At 43.3% G+C, this 20,086-nt stretch overlaps 2 protein-coding genes across 9 annotated transcripts in view; both read left to right on the top strand.

The window, feature by feature from the left end:
• Nucleotides 1-8,575, top strand: part of LOC134445968 (tight junction protein ZO-2-like) — a 189,196-nt gene extending 180,621 nt beyond the window's left edge. For 6 of the 7 annotated variants that reach the window (XM_063195149.1, XM_063195146.1, XM_063195148.1 and 3 more), the window contains 3 exons: nucleotides 1,944-2,408; nucleotides 3,090-3,175; nucleotides 5,550-8,575. In XM_063195149.1, the coding sequence (XP_063051219.1) occupies nucleotides 1,944-2,408; nucleotides 3,090-3,175; nucleotides 5,550-5,736 (738 nt within the window). In that variant the 3' untranslated portion in view covers nucleotides 5,737-8,575. Of the gene's footprint in view, nucleotides 1-1,943; nucleotides 2,409-3,089; nucleotides 3,184-5,549 lie in introns of all 7 variants that reach the window. The other variant, XM_063195152.1, reaches the window with a different exon arrangement.
• A 435-nt stretch (nucleotides 8,576-9,010) lies between these two features.
• fam189a2 (family with sequence similarity 189 member A2) overlaps nucleotides 9,011-20,086 on the top strand; it is a 44,631-nt gene continuing 33,555 nt past the window's right edge. For both annotated transcript variants that reach the window (XM_063195144.1, XM_063195143.1), the window contains exons 1-2: nucleotides 9,011-10,036; nucleotides 17,296-17,352. In XM_063195144.1, coding sequence (XP_063051214.1) covers nucleotides 9,737-10,036; nucleotides 17,296-17,352 — 357 coding nt within the window. In that variant the 5' untranslated portion in view covers nucleotides 9,011-9,736. The remainder of the gene's footprint in view (nucleotides 10,037-17,295; nucleotides 17,353-20,086) is intronic.

Genomic DNA, 20,086 nt, shown 5'->3' with positions numbered 1-20,086 from the left:
TATGTGATGGTGTTATGATTTACAGACGTGTTTGAGTCACTAGTCAGTAGATGAGCTGAATTATCTCTATATCTCAGCCCAACTCCATACAAATTCTGCCATGCTCTACTGTCTGTGCAATAAAAAAAATAATTTCATAATTACCTGATCAACCCGAGTTGTTAATCAGTAAAAAGGATTCAGTGAATGTCTGAAATAAGTACAGTATGTGGCAGGATTTTTTCTTTAGATGGGATGCCAACCTCTGGTGGTGAGGTAAAGGGATAGTGTGGTATTTCCCGCTAAAAGGACAGACAATGACATGTTGTGGAGTTTGCAACACCCCCAAAAACCCTTAAAGCGCTTTTACTTTGACAGTCCATGAAATCACGTTTAACGCCTCAATCCCAGGGAGGCATCCATTATGACTTCAGGCACAGCAAGCGATTATAGTCGCTCTGCCCGAGGTCCATGGTGAGATGTCACTTTAAGTGCCAAGAATGCAATATATCCCAAACTGGTGAGCTTACCGTTGTAACAAAGAATAATTTGTAACACCATCCACACTCTCTCACCCCAGATACCTAGGCAAAGGCAAAGGGTCAGGACAGGAGGCAATTGGGAGAACCAATTGTGTCTCTCGGTAAAAACCTCAGAGCTCGACCACAGGCAATTTGTCGACAGAAACCTAATTACCCTATGAAGACAAAAGAGAACTGCCTGGATGATGAAGCTAGGTGATTTGCCTGATTAGACCTAATAGCTATGGCTAGAGGTTTGAGATGTTTAATGGTCCAGATGAATACATCTGAATTCAGAGTGTTTTTTGTCAGAGAATTTTTTGTTGCTATTATTCTGTACTGGAAGAAATCCTGAACTCTTCTAGGCCCATATCAAGTGGATTAATCTCTGTTGCTCTTTGGGGGGCTGCTGCAGCTACTTTTGCTGTGTCTGTATTGTTCACATAATATTTCTTGATCATTTACAAATATTTGTAAATCTTTTTTGTTAATAATTGTGTACAAAATGTTTTATTTGTAAAGCTACTTAAAGGACTGTTATTCTGAAGTTTTACTGATACACAGTCATTTCCCTCTGTTCATTCCCTGTGTTTCCATCAGTCAGAAACCGTTTTGCAGGAAACAGCTCTATTGACCTTAAAGGGTCTTGAAATTAAAGGGGCACTGTGTAATATTTTAGTAGTTTATTTCTAGAATTCATGCTGTCCATTCGCAAATGTTACCCTTTTCATGGATATTTACCCCCACCATCAAATTCTAAGTATTCATTAAGACAGAAAATGGCACTTTTCATACACAATCTTTTCAAACACAGGACAATCTCCTCCATTGTCAGCCATTTGTCTTCTACAGTTTGGCCATAACAGTAAATATTAGTTTATGTAGACATTTGTAACTGAAAAACTTAATTAGGTCATATTAGTGAACATCAGTTCATTATTTAAATATTCATGAAAAGAACAATTTTGGCAGCAGACAGCACAGTTTCAATGAGCAGCATAGTTGCAATACCTACTCTGGCCACCATCCTACACAGTGCTCCTTTAATACACACGTTTTCTGTTCCTCTGTATTACCTTGGTCTGTGTTCCCTAATTGTTACCGAAGGGGTGTGGTATGTATTAGTTGCGGACAGACATGTTGATTGCTCAGTGTTTCTCAAAGTTTGCTCCACAAGGAATCCCAAGTCACATCATGTGTGAAATGGCATGCACTGTGCTATAGTCTCCAGTCCAATAAACTTTGAGAAACACTGTCATTCTGTAAATAGACTATTCGGTCATGCCCTACCCGCATCATCAGACTCTCTTTCCTTATAACATGTTTTATAACAAATACAAGTCAAGCACACTTGACTTAAGTTTGAACTTTTTTTGGATGATTTATAACAATGGCTCTCTGTCCGCTCTTCTCTACTGCCCCCCACATACACACACTCTTTAGGTGAAACTCCCCCATCGAGACGAAGGTCAGAGGGGGGGTCCCTCCGACTCCAGCAGAGGCTACGACTCTCATTCCAGCAGCCCCGCAAGCAGCGACCACCACCACCACCACCACCATCACCACCAGCCCCGCAGCCAGGGCTCTCCCGCAGGGGGCCGACCCCCGCCAGGAGCACCTCCACCGGGGACGCCGGTCACGCTCAAGCCCCCTCCCCCCTCTGCGGCCCACGGCTACCGCGGCCCCGTCGTCGATAGCCAGCCAGTTACCCCGGGGCCTGCAACAGGGGGGCCCGCAGCCGCCGCGGTGGTGATGACGATGGGGGTGGGGGGCCAGGAGGTCCCCCAGGACAGCCCCGAGGACCCGTCACTCAGGTCCTTCATGGGGAAGGTGCGCGCCTTTGAGAAGATGGACCACTTCGCCCGCGCACAGAGGATGCTGGAGCTGCAGGAGGCACAGAACGCCAGGGTGAGCATTTTGAAACTAGCTTGGGTGTGTGTGTGCGTGTGCGTGTGCGTGTGCGTGTGTGTGTGTGTGTGTGTGTGTGTGTGTGTGTGTGTGTGTGTGTGTGTGTGCGTGTGTGTGTGTGTGTGTGTGTGCGCGTGTGTGTGTGCGCGCGTGTGCGTGTGCGTGTGCGTGTGCGTGTAAGAGAGGAAGTGTTTGGTGCCGTGCTCAGGATACCAGGGTGTCAGTGTGTAGCAATGTACTGTGTACTTTCTACTGTTTACATTGTGTGTGCCAGGCCAGGTGAAAGATAGCCCTCTCCTTCCTCACAGATATATCCTGAATTACACGCTCACTGCAAAGATATGTAATTACAGAACAACTTTACTATGAGTCGGTGTGTGTGTGTGTGTGTGTGTGTGTGTGTGTGTGTGTGTGTGTGTGTGTGTGTGTGTGTGTGTGTGTGTGTGTGTGTGTGTGTGTGTGTGTGTGTGTATGCCTGCCTGTATGCCTGTGTGTGTGTGTGCGTGCGTGCGTGCGTGCGTGTGTGCGCGTGTGCGCAGTATACACATATCCGTCTGTGCACATGTGTGGTGTGATCGTAAATGCAAGCATGTGCGTACATGTACAACACAGGCCAGCATACCATGTGTTCACACATGCCTGACACTCAACGTGTGTTTTGTCCTTTCCGCTTTCTTGCAGCTGGAGATCGCCCAGAAGCATCCAGACATCTACGCCGTCCCCGTGAAGACCCCGAAGCTGGACCACAGCCGGCCCCAGCCCATCGGGTAAGAAAGTGAGTGACCGACGACGAATGGTGGCCAAGCCAACCAAGAATACCTACTGTATATGTGTGAGGGAGACACCCCTTTTTACTATAGTAATGCTCTCACAAAAACATTTGTCTGTTGTCTTTTATAACTTGTGTACATTTGGGACAGTATTGTGCGATAGAGACAGGAAATGATTGGGAAGAGAGAGATGGGGAAGGATTGGCCAATGACGGGGCCGGATTCAAACCTGGTTTGCCGACAAGAGCAATTTAAATTGCTGTGCTGCACTCAATTGTCTGTCAGTCTTTTATGGCATCTGTACAAAAGCCTCGGCATCAAGGTGGCAATTCAATTAAATACGTTTATTTGATGCGGACATAGCAAAATCACATTGGACAGAACTCTTGCATTTGTTTGAAGAAAACTGGGAAACTCCCATTCCCAGTGTTATTGTGACACAGCACTCGACAGTACACAAGTGCACACAACAAAATTGCATTTATGCCTCACTCGTCCAAGGGGGCAGCCCCCAATAGTGCCCCAATTGAGCAGTGCAGTGGGATGGTACCATGCTCAAGGTACCTCAGTCATAGATGTAGATGGGGGGAGAGCACTGATTAAGTTAATTACTCCCCCCACCAACCTGGTGTGTCGGGAGTCGAACTGGCAACGTTTGGGTTAGATGTCTGACACCCTAACCACTTACCCATGACTCACCATAACTGTTATTCACCCCTGCACACTGGTGCTCTGAATATCATAGTACTGTAGTGTGCAACTGATTATGGACTTTTATTCTGGGGTTCTAACAAAAAATTAACCCAAATGTTAACAAACTGACTGACAGCAGAGCTTGACACTGTGACATGGCAGGTTATATTGGAAACACTAATAAAGTAAGCTACATTATGTACAAGCATGGTATGTGGAGGCCCACACAGTCAATACACCGCCGACATCGACATCTGCTGCGTAACAAATCATGTCATGTGCAACTGAGTACGCCATGTCTTTAGTTGACATTACTGAGGGTAATCAAGTAACTTTGTGTCACTTGGTCATGCGGCGCTATACGTACCACATGTGGCGCTGGCAGGACACTTTGGGCTGTCATCTGAGTGGGATCGGATTAGTTACAGTACAGCGCGGGTTCCCAAACTGGGGTCAGGACCCCTTGAGGTTGCCCTGGGAGAAAAGTGTGCAAATTGTACATACAGTAAAACCTTGAATAATATTTGGTTTCATACTATACAACCATTCCATAAATTGGTTATACGGGTACGCACAGTATTAACTTGTACAGGGACTCTGAAGCAAGCGGTATAGAAACTTTCCCAAACTTTTTCTGGTGGGACCCCCGTTTGGACCTAAGAATATTTTCACGACCCACCCTCATTACATTTCCAAACGCCAACCCTTAACATTACTGGATTTTACTGTGAAATTTACAGGAGAATTACAGGAGAAATACATTTATCAATGTGGTTTCTGTTACAACCAATGTGTATGTATTGGTTATATCATATAAAGGCATATACCGGTACTTAAAGTTTTATGCAATCAGTCACTTCTCTCTGCGACACCCCCTTCATTATCTCCCCCATCCCCCAAGGGGTCCCTACCCCCAGTTTGGGAACCACTGACATACATACTGTAAACATAAGCATGTAGTGGTGTGAGATGCCCACACCATGGAGTTCCCTCCAGAAGCACGCTCCGCAGCAGCTGGTATCCCCGAGCAGGAATGCGGTCGCTCAGTCCTATCGATTAACTTTCACGTTTCGGATTCTCTTCTCTTTTCTCTGTGGCGAGTGCGCGAGTGAGGGAACCTGCTGAGGAGATATTCCGTGACTGACTGACTGACAGTCAATCTGTACATAAAGTAATGTTAAGGTCAAAGGTCAAGACACTGAGTTGCGCTGACGAATCATGGACAAGTTCAGGACAAAGTCAGCACTTTGACACATATCCAACTTGTGCCACCTGTGATGACTGTTTCTTTACACTGCATTAAACAGGACAATATACAGTAAACAAGCGAACATAACTGTAGACACATTGCACACGCGTGCACACACACACACTCACACACACCCACACCCACAAATGTACACAGAAACATTTTTGGTTATTGGAGGTTGATAAAGCACGGAGCTGATTTTGTTTTAATTTAGTTAATAGCCTGGTAAATATGACTACCCTGCAGAAGTTTTGTGTTTGGTCTTGTATTGACTTTTAATATCAAGTCAATTCAAGTATAATCTAACATCAATATTACACTACATACCTGTAACTGACTGACATTACACAGACATTTTGCCACATTAACTTGGCGGCCCATATAACTGAATGTAGCATAATAATTTGACGCATCTCTCATGTTGCTCAGGTCCAGCTCTCGACCGGAGCCCCAGGCGCCTGCGTCCAAGCAACCGTACGCGGAGGGGCGGCCAGGGCCTTACCAGCCCGACCAGGAGGAAGACGATGAGTACCGCCGACAGCTCGCCACCGCAGAGCAGACGCGGAGAGGCTACCCGGCCCAGAGCACACAGAAGTATCAGGACACTGAGCTGTAGAAACAAGGAGAAAAACCAACCAACAAACAAACAAACAAACAAAAACAAGTGACAGGAGGAAAAAAGACGAAGGTATGAAGAAAGGAAAGAGTATTATGTGGACACGCCATGCTTGGCTGAAAACATGGTGACGCCATTAGTGTACCACGAGCCTGGCTGGCACTGTACTATGCCGTCCATACATTTTCATTGCATTTACTACGGTGGTCTGGAAAACCCGCCCCTGGAGTTTACTTTAGTAGGGGCCAAGGGGTGTCACTACAAAGCAATGAGCAAAATTATATCGAAATTATTTTCAATCTTATATACATGTGTATATATAGAAGATATATATATATAGATAGATATATATAGCAATTTATACAGCCTGGGCTGGTCTTTCCATAAGTTGTAAGCAAAAAAAAAACCCCAGTCATTTGGAGGAGCACACTAAACGCATCATCAAGAAGAGACATAGCCAGACATGCGGCCATCTTTGTGTCAGTTAAAACTTTCAATTACAACAGTCTATCCAAATCTTTCAGTCATCTCTTCAACAACCGCCCCACCCACTCGGATAATTACTAATTACTCGATCCATTGCAAAATGTGATGAGCCTAGCTCCTGTCATTTGAGTGTCTTCAGGCTATAATCTAATCCTCAGCAATGAATAGATCTGCGGATCTGCGAGGTGGGCATGTTGTTGGCCCAGGCTACCATTCCACGGGGGCAATCCTCTGAGATATCCCCCGCCCCTAATACCCTACTACACCCCCACCCCTCGCCCCCAAAAGCAAGCCCCCTCCTGAGCACCCCCAACACTCTGCTGCTGACATGGAGGCACTCCTGCGTTTAACTTCCTCACAGTCACCTTTCTTCTGTTCTTTCTTGCTTCGAAGAAGTTATTATACTCTCTGTCCTTGTGGATAGGAATCGACTTTTTATTACGATTTTCTTTTTTTTCTATTGTATTTACCTTTGGAAATTTCAAAGACTTTCTTTCTGTGTTGTTCTTGTTATTTTTTTCCACCCTTTTGTGTTATTATTAAATAATGTAGGAACCCCATTTTTTCTTGCCTATGCAAAAAAAGAAACAGTTCAGTTTGTGCAGAGCTTACTGGAACGTATTGCCACGACTCCCCTTTCACCTCATCGGCACCTGAAGCCTGGTGTGTGCTACTGTACAATATAAACTTAGCTATTTCTTCTGTTACGTTTTTTGTATCTTTTACAATGAGGAGCTGTAGCCTGTCTCCAGAGTCTGTATATGGAAAGGTCAGAGAATAATAGTGATAATGATAAAAGAGTGTCTGTTTTTATTCTTTTCACTTCTGTCAGCATTCCTTTCCCCATGGGGTAACACTTTAGAATAATGGTCCCTTAAAAACCTTCATGAACATTTAATTAATATTCATTATTGAGCTCATTATAAACAAATAATTTTGCAAATGAACCTACGCCTTCACAGCAGAGTGGGACCCAAATCCAACTGGATGAGTTTGATGTGTGTTTGCCTGTCAGACACTTCCATATCCTGTGGTTTCATCTTGTTTGCTGTTTGGAGGACAAACTCCCACTGCTGCTGTCTGAGTTGTGTCTGCTGTGTGAACATAGTATTTCTTACTCATTTACAAACATGTGTAAATGGTTTGTTGATAATCAGTTCATTATTTACACAGTTTTTATAAAGCTTTTCTTTTTTTATTTAAAAAGGGCTTGTATTCTAAAGTGTTAACACCTCATGGAGATGTGATGTGGAGGGGCATGGGTATCACAGGAATAAGATAAAGTATTTCATTAATCTGGCATAAAATAGGAAGAGGATTGATTTATTAGAAAGCACAAAATCCCCATTGTGTCACTGACAAACTGAAGGGGCTATAGGACAAAAGCTAAATGGTTCAGTAAACGGACTTACTTGGAAAAGACATGAACACAGGGAGATGAGAAGAGATCTAGCATTAAAGTAAGTGTCCCTGATGGAATTTGTAAGTCGGTTTATTTCTTTTGTTAAACACTGAATTTGGTATAGGTGAAAAAGTATGCACTGCTTATGTTTTATGTTATTTTTTGTATTATTTATTCATATACTATCACTGTAGTGTACCCGCTGTTTATGATTACTCGATTTTCAATGAAAATGTCAAATGACTGTATCACTTTGTCATGACTTTCCTTGATACCCACGATCCTCCACACTGTGAGTGTAGAATGGATCAAGTACAGTATACTGGATTTTGTTACGATATTTTGAAGTGCCTTTTTACTTTATGAAAAGAATAAATGTAGAAGAGGCTTGGGGATGTGACAATCCAGCAACCCCTCTGGACTTCTACTACTATACTATACACTGCTGCTCCTCATGTGCTCTGAAATACGTATTAAAAAAGGGGAAGAACAGGGAACTGATGACACCAAAACCTTAAAATGCTGTGTGTGCGTCACCCCCAACCCCCCCGTCCTCTGCAGATATGAAACTGAACAGGTGGTTGTGGTGACGGCTAGGTGACATTTCCTAAACCAGAGGTGTAGGTGAGAGTGCTGATCGAGAGGTTGTGAAACGGATGCTTGTTTGTTGCTGTCGTCACGTCGTCATTATAACTAACTAACACACTGTTGCTGCCTCAAGCGTACACAGAATTTTCTGGGCTTGATTGTACGATGGCCTGCTGTTTCTCCACACAATGGTTCAAAGTGCTTTTGAAATGGTCTTTTTTCTTTTTCTTTTTTTCTTTACTTTGTTTGTCTGATGGCTTCCTCTGGTTGTGGAGAAATAATGTCAAGAGAAAGTGGTGATGACTGGATCTGTTGTGGAATTTCACTTTACAAACACCAAATAAATCTACTTCAATAATCTTCCATATGACTTGATGCTTGGTTTGTACTGTATGTACCGGTATGTGATTGGCCCTTTCACCTTAATCAATATGGACTTAAGGATGATGCTGGATAAAAGAGCATAGTCATAGTATTTAAAATGTGAGCTTATTTCATTACATTACACATAGAAGATGCTTTTATCCAAAGTGACTCATGGGTTTGTAGTATATTTGATTATGTTACTATTGATTACACTGTCTTTCCATGCACTAATTTTTTGTCCATTATGCTATTTAAAATACCTCTGTCCTACCAGTTCATGGCGTCTCTGAAATGAGATAGCATCTGGCATGCATGGCATACTTAACTTGGTAATATTACGCACAGAAGTACGCACAGTTCAAGTGGCGACAAGTAGGCTTAAACTATGTACAATTTGGAACAGACCCCATGGAAGCAAATGAGTCCGTTCTAATAAATGGGTGACTGTTTTATTGTCGTCATGAGAAGCACAAATGGCATGAGACAGAGTTGTTTTTTAACAGTATACCTATTCACCTTAGTCAAAGGAGTGGTAATGATCAACCGGCAGGTTTTCCATCACATTTGACAACTGTACAAACGCCCTTTATCTTCAGTCTTCAGACTGTGGCTTGTTTTGTGCCATTTAAAACGAACAGGAAATAGAGATGGCTTTCATTAAATATTTATAGACAAAACATGCAGCATTCAGACCTGTTGCGGGAGGTAGGCCTGAACTAATCAACGGGGTGTTCTGTTTATTACAAAATAACGGAGGTGACAGACACCCTCTGGGCCGTCTGAAGTAGTCGCTGAAGATATGTAGTGAAGATAAGATTTAAATTTCACACCCCTAAATTGTCTGGCTTTCGAAAACAAAACGGGTTGTGTGGCCTATTCCCACGCGACCCCCACCCTCCGCCTTTTCTGTCACTCTGCCAAAAAAATGTGAAACGCAACCCGAGCACCCGGTCACAGAGAGGAGTTATTTTAAAACTTAAAACTCAGCTACCTCGGAAGGAAGGATCATGGAAGAAACAGCGCATGGACTGTCCAGAGAGGGGAACTAGCCTTGTTGTGCTACACACAGCGACAGGAGAGTAAAATGAGCGAACGGGTTCCACTGATGATCCTCCCTTGTTTAAGGTCTATTGTTCTGTCGCCAGCCGTGCGTCTCCAATGTCGCTACCAGTAGTCCTGCCAGGATCGTGTTGTCGTGTTAGCAGGGTGTCGCTCGCCCCTACGCTGGGGGATCCATCGTACAGAGGTCGCAGCCGCTGCATTCCCACCCCTGGATCTCGTATGCCTGGATCTCAGTCGCGAATCATTCCGGCGCTGCTACCCGGGCGCCCGCTGCTCTCGCTGGGATTGCTGCAGTTGGCGCTCGGTTGCTCCATGGTGGCTCTTTCCTTCGGGGCTCTGTCCCTCAGCAACTCGCCTCCTGTGCGGAATTCGTGCCCGTTCTGGGCAGGCTCATCAGTGCGTAAGATTTTAATCAGCATACAACACATCACACAAGTTACAGTAGCCGCAAAACGTATTATTGTATCCAAGTCACATCATGATAAAATGTAAACAGTGCCATAGAAATAACTACCGACAGATGTCGGCTATGTCCACACACATTTGCTGAACATAGGCTATCTAAATAACCTAATTGCCACATTTGGTGTCTGACCTAAAGTGACTATTTAGGGGGGCATGTTATATTTCAGAAGCTCAATTAATCTGTAAGTAGATGAGGTCACGGCAATACTGGGCCACTCAACTTTTCGCCACATCGCCTATCAACAGGTAGGGTTCAGTTACAGTGAGAGGTGCTGGGTGAGTAGCAGAGTTGTAATACAGTCGACTCGGCTCCCGTCAATGACATTGCAGCGGCCGCTACCCAGCAACGACAAACGACGGATTGGTTGGTATACACTCGGGCACTGTATCATCCTACCCCTCACCATATTTGCGTGGCAGAAGATGCCTTGTAGGCCTTCTCGTTTGCCCCAGTTTAATATAGAGAACATACCTGGCATTCTTTGATGTGTTGATAATGTGTGGGGCTGTTTTTTGATTCAAGTGGATCTCAGACGTAGGCAGCTGAGGATACGTCAGACTCGGAATATTTATTGTCAAGGCAATGGATAATAACAGTAGGTGGCTGGCCAAGGACCTAAAAGTAACCCCATTACTTAGACCTCTCTACCGCCTCCTGTCGTCTCCCCCATATGCCATCTGTCACTGGGCTCTTTTCATGACTAACCACATCAATTATCTCAGTGTGTGTGTGTGTGAGAGAGAGACAGAGACAGAGAGACACAGACAGAAAAACATACATACAGACACAGACAGACAGAGCATCAACACAGTGACTATAATCAGTAATACCAGTAGTCAACATAGTGCAGAAACTAGAATGAGACTCTCTGGTATGCACAATGTAAACAATGTCTCACGTGCCGCTCTCATACTGTAGGCCTACCAACCCACTCCTTTAGATTTGGTTTGGGTGTTTGAATATGCCCACTGCACTGCCCAGCTATAAATATAGGCCCATATATAGCTCTGCACTAAGTCATTGCACCTTTTAAATATAGAATAGTTATTAGCTGGTGGTGCTCTATATCTTCACCAACGTTTCTCATAATCACAGTAGGCCTACATTGTTCTTTATTACAGTACTTAAATATTTGATTTTGCTACTTTGATGTAATCACATAGTACTGACTATGCACCGGAAGGCCTCTTTGCACATCCAAACCATATTTGGCTGAAAGCCTACCACTTAGGAATCTATCTATCTTAATAAAGTCAATCAATTATAGTCCATCTAAGAGAGGTTGGACCTATCAACAAAGACTAGTTATTGCAGATGAGTTATAATTACGCAAGAATATGTGTCCATGTAGATTGTTTTCCCTTACATGCATGCTGCATTTATGTAAATACAAACAGGAATCCCCAGATGGAAAGCATTCACTATTGACTGTACACCAGCAGTAGGCTAATAACATTATGAAACATAAATACATGTATTTGATTTTTTTTTTCTCTTGATAGAATCGTCATGAAGGACTTATACTGCTGTAAAGTATTCTTTTGTTTTAGTCCAATCAAGCTAAACCGTCATGGCTCCTAGCCTATAGCTTTCATGGCATGTCCGAGCAGTGTGAGTGAGCAGACAACCTTAGGCTGTATACAAGCATAATGCAAGATGAACTGGGCTATATGGGTTACTGAAATGTGTTCCGCGATTTCAGCAAAACACACAAATGAGGATTACCGTGTGTATGCACATGTTGTGTCAATATGTGTTTTTTTAATCCGGGACTGCAATTGTGCAACTTCTTCAGCACAGCTACAGTCCGTCTCCTTCTCTAGATGTGTTCTGCTGATACCATAGCCACTGCTCCAGCCATGCAAGCATCCGTGGGAGAATTACAATGTCTGCACTGTGTCTCTGCTCTCTAAATCGTGTACAAGTCCAAGCCCTAGCCCAAGCGTGAAGTGTGAATGCCCTGTCTGCAACTGAACCCTTCTGCATGCTTGGCCCGGTAGATAGGCAGTGTACTGTAGAGTGGATCAGGATCAGGCCAGGCGTTGAGAGGACAGCAGGAACTAAATGATGACAGTTTGATTGCATGCAAAATGGGGTTTAGGCCAGCCAGCCAAGCAACAGCTTGGAGGATTTCTCACACTCTCTCACTCGCTCTGTCTTTCTCAGTTTCTCTCTGTCTTGTCTTTTCTTTCTTTCTTTCTTTCTTTCTTTCTTTCTTTCTTTCTTTCTTTCTTTCTTTCTTTCTTTCTTTCTTTCTTTCTTTCTTTCTTTCTTTCTTTCTTTCACTCCTTTCACTCTCTCTCTCACACTCACTCACTCACTCACTCACTCACTCACACACACACACACACACACACACACACACACACACACACACACACACAAAAACACACCGCAACGATAGCAGTAGTAGTGCACTCCCCAAGCCGTCACTGTTGACCATGATGGTTTCCTCTTCAGCTGCCATGGGAGAGGCCCCTCACACCCATAGCAATCTGGTGGAGACCCACTTATACAGATAGGGATCTAGAATGGAGATCCACTGGTCTTGGATCAGATATGCCATAACGGTGTTGTTTGGATTGCAAACAGAGCTGGTGTCAGGTCTAGAGAGGTCTTCTAAGGACTTTGAGATGAGTGGCATGCATGTCACTCTAGCAAACACACCGTGTTGCCCTAGAGCAGGCCTTCAGGTTACAGGTATGGCTTCATAAAAACAAACACACGCACGTGCCAACAAAAACGTGCGCACACAAACACACGTGCACACACAAAAACATAGCTATTGTGTTGTGCCATGCAGAGTTAAACGTTTTTGCAGAACTGTCTTTGCTCTAATTTGGAGAGCTAAATGCAGTGTATGATATTACGTAGACATTGACACACGTCCAAACATAGAATGTGTATTGAATTGAAACACATTGATGAAGGCTCACAGAAGCATACCCACAGGTGATAATGTTTACACATGCGAACGCGCGCGCGCGCACGCACGCACGCACACACACACACACACACACACACACACACACACACACACACACACACACACACACACACACACACACGTACACACACACACACACACACACACACACACACGGTCCCCTCCCGAAGCTGTCACTGTCGTCCACAATGCTTTCCTCTTCAGCCGCCCCCAGGACATCAGGAGGACTGAGGTCCTCCACATAGCCATGGAGGAGGCCCCTCACACCCATAGCAATCTTATAGTAGGGGCTGTAAGCCGAGAAATCGTTACGCGCTGGATAGAAGCATATAATTCGGTACACGTGTTCCTTGACTGATTTGAAGACATCCTAGAAGGGGTGCCCCTTGAAAAAAAAATGTCTACCATGTCATATACAATATGTCATGTTGGTAACGCATTACATTGTTATTACATGACATTATACTTAGCTGACAATGTTAATATAGTCCTCAGAAGAGATGAAGCAAGGGCAGCCTGCTAGACCAGATTGATAAAACTACGAAATGTACATAGTGTGAAAGTATATGGTGAGTCTGTGCTTACGTGCTTGACAGCATGTAACATTGTGAACGATTTGAGAAGATTCTTGGTCTGAATTAAAATGAGCATTGCCAACACTAAAACTATGGTGAGAATAGACTGCTGCTAATGCTCGATTTGAATGGGATTTTGTCAGTGCAAGATGCCCTAGGTAGCAGGTTCCCCATCCTCTAATTTCCATAACAGATATACGTATTTTATTTGTATGAGAGAGGGTAAAGGACAGGACCTTTCCATATGTATGAAGAACCCCATAAGATCACCTAATTCTATATTTTTACAAGTGCATATTGTGAGAGCATTTCAGTCATCTTTAGAATGGCATTACAGATTACTCAATATAGGCCTACATGTAGGCCACAGTATGGCTTCAGTTCAAATTAAATGGGAATGATTTCTTAGTGTATGTTGAGGAAGAAGACAGAGATAAAAAAAAATGTTTATTTGCAGACAAGTCCTCACCTAGTACTTGTGTCAAAAGTTGTATTAGTTAGCTCAGTAATCATTGAGTACTTAAACTGCTATCAAAACTGACAGCTGATGGACAACATGTACTGTAGGTCTTTTGCCACCCTTACCCATAGGATAAATATCTATATAGAACAACACTTCTCATATGGTATATACTATGAAAGTAAATCATTACCTGGACTAATTTTCTTGATATGCAAGGCACATAAATAGTCTGGGCGGAAGAATAGTCGATCATACCCCGCCCCCCCAAACAAAATGCCACACAACTTTTTTTAACCTTCAAGATTTTGAGTGGTAACAGTAACATAACTCATTCCCACTACACCGTTTTGCATAATATTGTACATGTCCTCAGAATGCTCTACATCAGTGGTTCTCAAACCTTTTGTGTGAAGTACCCCCTGAGAAAATATTGAGCTCTCCGAGTACCACCTTGACAACCAACATTAGAATATCGCAGTAAAGGCCTTCCATATTCACTTTTGCCAGTCAGTACAGGAGAGGTTCATAATGGTACCACCAGAGATGTCTCAAGTACCACCAGTGGTACGCGTACCACAGTTTGAGCACTACCGCTCTACATGTTTCAGTTCTATAGTTGTACTGTACAGTACAGTGCAGTGCAGTGGAGTGCAGTACAGTACAGTAGCATACAGAATGGTGCAGTATAATAAAGTACAGTAGAGTATAGTACAGTACAGTACAGTAGCATACAGTACGGTGCAGTACAGTACAGTAGCATACAGTACGGTGCAGTACAGTAAAGTAAAGTACAGTACAGTACAGTAGCATAAAGTACGGTGGAGTCTAGTTAAGTACAGTACAGTGGCATACAGTACGGTGCAGTCTAGTACAGTACAGTACAGTACAGTACAGTACAGTAGCATACTGCACGGTGCAGTAGAGTACAGTACGGTATATCACAGTACAGTACAGTACAGTACAGTACAGTACAGTATAGTAGAGTACAGTACAGTGCAATACAGTAGAGTACAGTATAGTCTTATAGACGTTAGCCCTCCAAAGCCAATAGGATTTCCACATGCTGTTGTTTTAAGTTTTTGAAAGACTATTTTAGTAGCCTATGTGAGAGAGGGAAGGCAGGCAGACATGTTTTAAACAAAGGACCACACCCACAAATAAAAAATAACGAGCAAACAATAAATTAAGTAGTTAGGTAGCCAACATGTCATCTAGATTAAAGCCAAAAGTAGATGGAAAAACAGACATGTTACCATTTTGCTCTTTTAAAACAAAGTATCTGTCAATATACTGTATGTAGGACCTATGGTGTATTGCATATTGATTATTCATAATTTCCTAAGCATAAATGCCCTTATCACTCCATTGTACACTTAGGACTGCGATATACATATCAGAACATTAATCAGCATACATCTGTCATTTGACAGCTGTCACTGACACTTGATATGTACATGTATTATTGACTTGATTGATATGAATATATTTCAGTTGGACTCCTAGGGTTAAATCATTGAGGGGGTCCTAACTAAGGAAGTAGTAGTAGTTTGTGTGTGTGCGCGCATGTGTAAGTGGGATTAAAATTATTGTTTGCCATCTTTATCTGAAGAGCAGACTGAGTGTCTGAACCTGCTAATGCTAGCATGCTAACATTGGGACAGTTATGTGTGGCCCAGTTCAAGGGTTTATCTCTTCTCCCCTAAGTTTTCTAACCACAATTTTCTTTTTGGATGTTATAGATATGACCCACTGCAAATTTTTAAAACTCTTAATGAATGTTGGTTCAATAGCTAAATGCCCAGAAATGAGCTCTCAATTGTAGAGTGATCTCATTCTGACCATGGTTTTTATGATTTTCCTGTTTTTGAATCTAAATAAGACATATATAACATTGTTTTTATGGTAAGTTTTTGCACATATTTTCAAAGTTCAGTTTGTATACATCACACACAAATAGGTGGATTGGCCCATAACACCATTATGTCCAGGCAGTACAGCATTTTACTACTATTGGCTGGTTTTGGGCAGCCATCTTGGATTTACCCCATAAAAATGACCTTAATGACATTGAAATTTGGGGCACCCCTTCTGAAATGATGGAGAACACCCTAAGGAAGGTCTACACCGATTTTGGTGCTTCTATCCGGCGCGTAACGATTAGGCCCTTTTTGGACGCTAAGAGACCCAGCTATTACTGGTGGAGACTCACTTATACAGATAGGGATCTGTCACTGCATTGTTTGCATGTCACTCTAGCTAACATGCCTTGTGGGCTAGAGCAGGCCTTCAGGTATTGCTTCATGAAAACAAACACACACACGTGCAAACAAGCACGTGCACACACACACACACACACGTGCACACACACAACATGAGATGACATAACTATATAGTTACTAACATAGGTATTGTGTTGTGCCATGCCGAGTTAAACGTTTTTGCAGAACTGTCGTCGCTCTAATTTGGAGAGCTAAATATACTGTATGAGATTATGTAGACATCATTGGCACACGACACGTCCAAACATAGAATGTGTATTGAAGCACAGGGGCTCACAGAGGTATACCCACAGGTGATAATGCACACACACACACACACACACACACACACACACACACACACACACACACACACACACACACACACGTGACTAGAATCACCAACCTCGTTTCTGCTTGTTTTGTTTCTCACTGGTTAAATGTCAGCAAAGGGAAGTGGGTGGGGGTGGGGGAGCATGAAGGGTACAAGAAGCAGGAAGCAGCCTGATTCACAGAAAGGGAAAAAAAGATGTTTGGGTTTTTTTCCTGGAGGAAATGCTGGGCTTCCAGCCACACTTAAAGTTCACCCCCAAAGTAGACCATTTGTTTGTGTTTAATGATGTGTGTGAAAAAATGTGCGTAAGGGGACATTTTTGTGTGTATCTGATTGTGTCCATGGATATGTGTTTGGTTGTCTCTAAGTGAATAAGAGAGGGGATTTGAGAGGGAAAGAGAATCAGACGGGGAGAAAGGCATGTCTGCATTGCTCCCTCCCTCTCTCTCCCTTCCTCTGTGTGTGTGTGCGTGCGTGTACGTGCGTGCGTGTGCGTGCGTGCGTGTGTGTGTGTGTGTGTGTGTGTGTGTGTGTGTGTGTGTGTGTGTGTGTGTGTGTGTGTGTGTGTGTGTGCATTTGTTTATCTCACTGTGCTATTTCTGTTGTGTGCAGGTCATCCTCTCAGGGATCATTGGCCTTACAACATGGCGGCGACCAATGCTGCTTTTGGTAAGCCACACACACACACACACACACACACACACACACACACACACACACACACACACACACACACACACACACACACACACACACACACACACACTGGCAAACATCCATGTGGGATGATGTTGATAGCATGTGTATGACATTGGATTTTTTTCAGAACTATGCTTAAAATAGTGTTCTAAAGAAAGGGTGTACACACAAGAACCATTCAAGTACAGTTAATGTATTGCAGTTCATATCTGGACTTCTTTTAGCTACTTAAAGTTCTGCAGTATCCTTTTGGTGGGATTGCTGGAAATGCAACTCACTCGTGTTTCCTGAAAACACTCAACTACATCATAGCAACATTGCTATTAGGGCTGCACGATATCAGAAAAAAATGATACTCGATAATAAGAGCATGCAATACCTCGATAAAGATATTTAAACGATATTTAGAAATATTGCCAAGTGTTTTTCTTGTCACTAATTCGTCGGTCGGTGTGGGGGGCGTGGCTTTGGTCATGACAGGCTTCTTTCGCATTTGTTGATATCCAGCTAGTGATTGGACTGCACAGAAATTCGATTTCGATTTCAATACATTTTCGATATTTTGTGCAGCTTTAATTGCTATGACATTTCCGTAACAAATTAAGATTTGATCATTACTATAATTAGAGCTTATAATAGAAGTTCTGCATGAAAGGGTCATGCCTCTGTGTTTCACCTAATGCATTTTAAGAATTCGAGAACCGCTGTCGACATCCTTTTGTCAAAAGTGAGTTAAGAGTGGAGCTTAACCCCCATAACACCCCTTTTGTCCGACTAAATCTTTTGCTTCCTCCTATTAGGGAATTGCCTTAAGTGCCTACACACTGTAACACCAACAGCATGTTTGACTTGGACATTGTTGTCCAGTCCAGTCGGACAGGGGGGAGCATGTACTGCACTGGACAATGTTGAAGGCATTTTCTGAAGGCTTACTTTACTATCTGGCGCAACTAGTCAAATCTCTAAAACTTCAGCTCGGTTTGATTTCAGTCCAACTAAGGTGAACACATGGCTTTTTGAATTTGGACATCAGTCGGAATAAGGCAATAATAATTGAGTTTGTGAGATCTTGGGAGTTTGTAGATACTGCAGTTTGCTCTTCTGTTGAAGTCACTTATTTCTGGTGCTCCAAGTAGACTGAGTTTGCGTAAAAGCATATCTACATGTTTGTTTGCTGACACATAGTATTTGCAAGCACATTCACCTGGAGGGCAGCCTGACCCGAGAAGCGTGCGCGGGCACAGCTCAGCATTCTTTAGATGTATTGGAACGGGAGTCAGTTGGAGTGCTCCATAAGGATAGGAATGCAAGTGTGTGTGTGTGTGTGTGTGCGCGTGTGCGTGTGCGCGTGTGTGTGTGTGTGCGTGCGTGTGTGTGTGTGTGTGTGTGTGTGTGCGCGTGTGCGTGTGCGCGTGTGCGCGCGTACGTGCGTGCGTGTGTGTGCGTGTGCGTGCATCCATGAATGTGTGTGTGTGTCTGTCTGTGTGTCTGTGTGTATGTGTGTGTGCACATACATGTGTCTGCGTGTGTGTGTGTGTGTGCATGTGACTGTGTTTGTGTACTTCTGTCTGTGTGAAGAGATAGATCGAGAGATAGAGCGAGAGGTGGAACCAGAGCAAGACAGGCAGCGCAAGGGAGTGGAGTGTTTGGGAGGTGTGTCTGCCTGCCTGCCTGCCTGCCCAGGAATAAGGTGCCAAATATGTGGAGGACCTTGATACTGCAGCAACATTGCCTTTGGCCTTGGCTGCCACTGCATTCCTGAGCCTGCCCCAAAACAGAACCTGCTGAGGGTCATATGATCACTGTCACCTGACATGTCACATGTCATGATGATGGTGTCCTTGCTTGTTTGTTTGGGGAAGGGTGGCAGACTGGAAAGAGAGCGTTTTTCCAAATTGTCACGGGTGCAAAACAAAAACTAGAAGCACTCAGAGAGCGCAGACCTCCGCCAAGGAAGCTGCTTGATAGAACATTTGTGCTATGTTTCACACTGTCTTTCTGCTTTCTTTTTGAGTTCCACAATTCAGTTTGCGGTCACTAAGGGCGTCCAGATGTATAGGCCAGCAATGGTGAAGAATCTTTAAAAAGGTTCCGGTTCGTGATCCGGATCACCTGCAGGATTTAATCACTCTTTCCTTGGGTCATTACCAACAACTCTGCGAAAACATAACCTCCTTGGCTTATTACATATTGCGATTTTTGAGCAGTGGCAGCTGATGCTGAACAGTGGTTAAGAAATGCTATTGTCATTCCTCCTTGGGGATGAATAAAATGATATTGCAATGCAAGGAAGGTCACATACATTATATATGGGCAAGCATGTAGGGCAGTCATAAGCAGTAAGGGTGTCAGGTTTTGGGTTATGTAAAATCATTACAGTTTTTTTTGTTGAGTTTGCTTTTAAAAACAAATAACATGAACCCAGTTCCAATTACCCTGGGGGGTATACTAAGTACATGGTTAAGTGATAAATCAGACTTACGTGGCCAACGAGAAGTGTTTAACCTGCTAATAAATATCTGAAGGCATCATTTAGATATGAAAATGAGGACTCCAGGCTCTTCTTGTAGATTTTTTACCTATACTTCAAGGTTTAGTTGACTATAGAATAGTTTACTACTTCTTCTTCTTACTACTTTTTCTTCTTAGTACACCCTCCAGATGTCAACATAAAAACATGAACACAAAAATTGAATTTAAATTT

Source organism: Engraulis encrasicolus, chromosome 3, assembly GCF_034702125.1.
Source record: "Engraulis encrasicolus isolate BLACKSEA-1 chromosome 3, IST_EnEncr_1.0, whole genome shotgun sequence".
Lineage (NCBI taxonomy): Eukaryota > Metazoa > Chordata > Actinopteri > Clupeiformes > Engraulidae > Engraulis > Engraulis encrasicolus.
The sequence above is the reverse complement of the archived record's forward strand: the minus strand, read 5'-3'. Positions and strand labels throughout refer to the sequence as shown.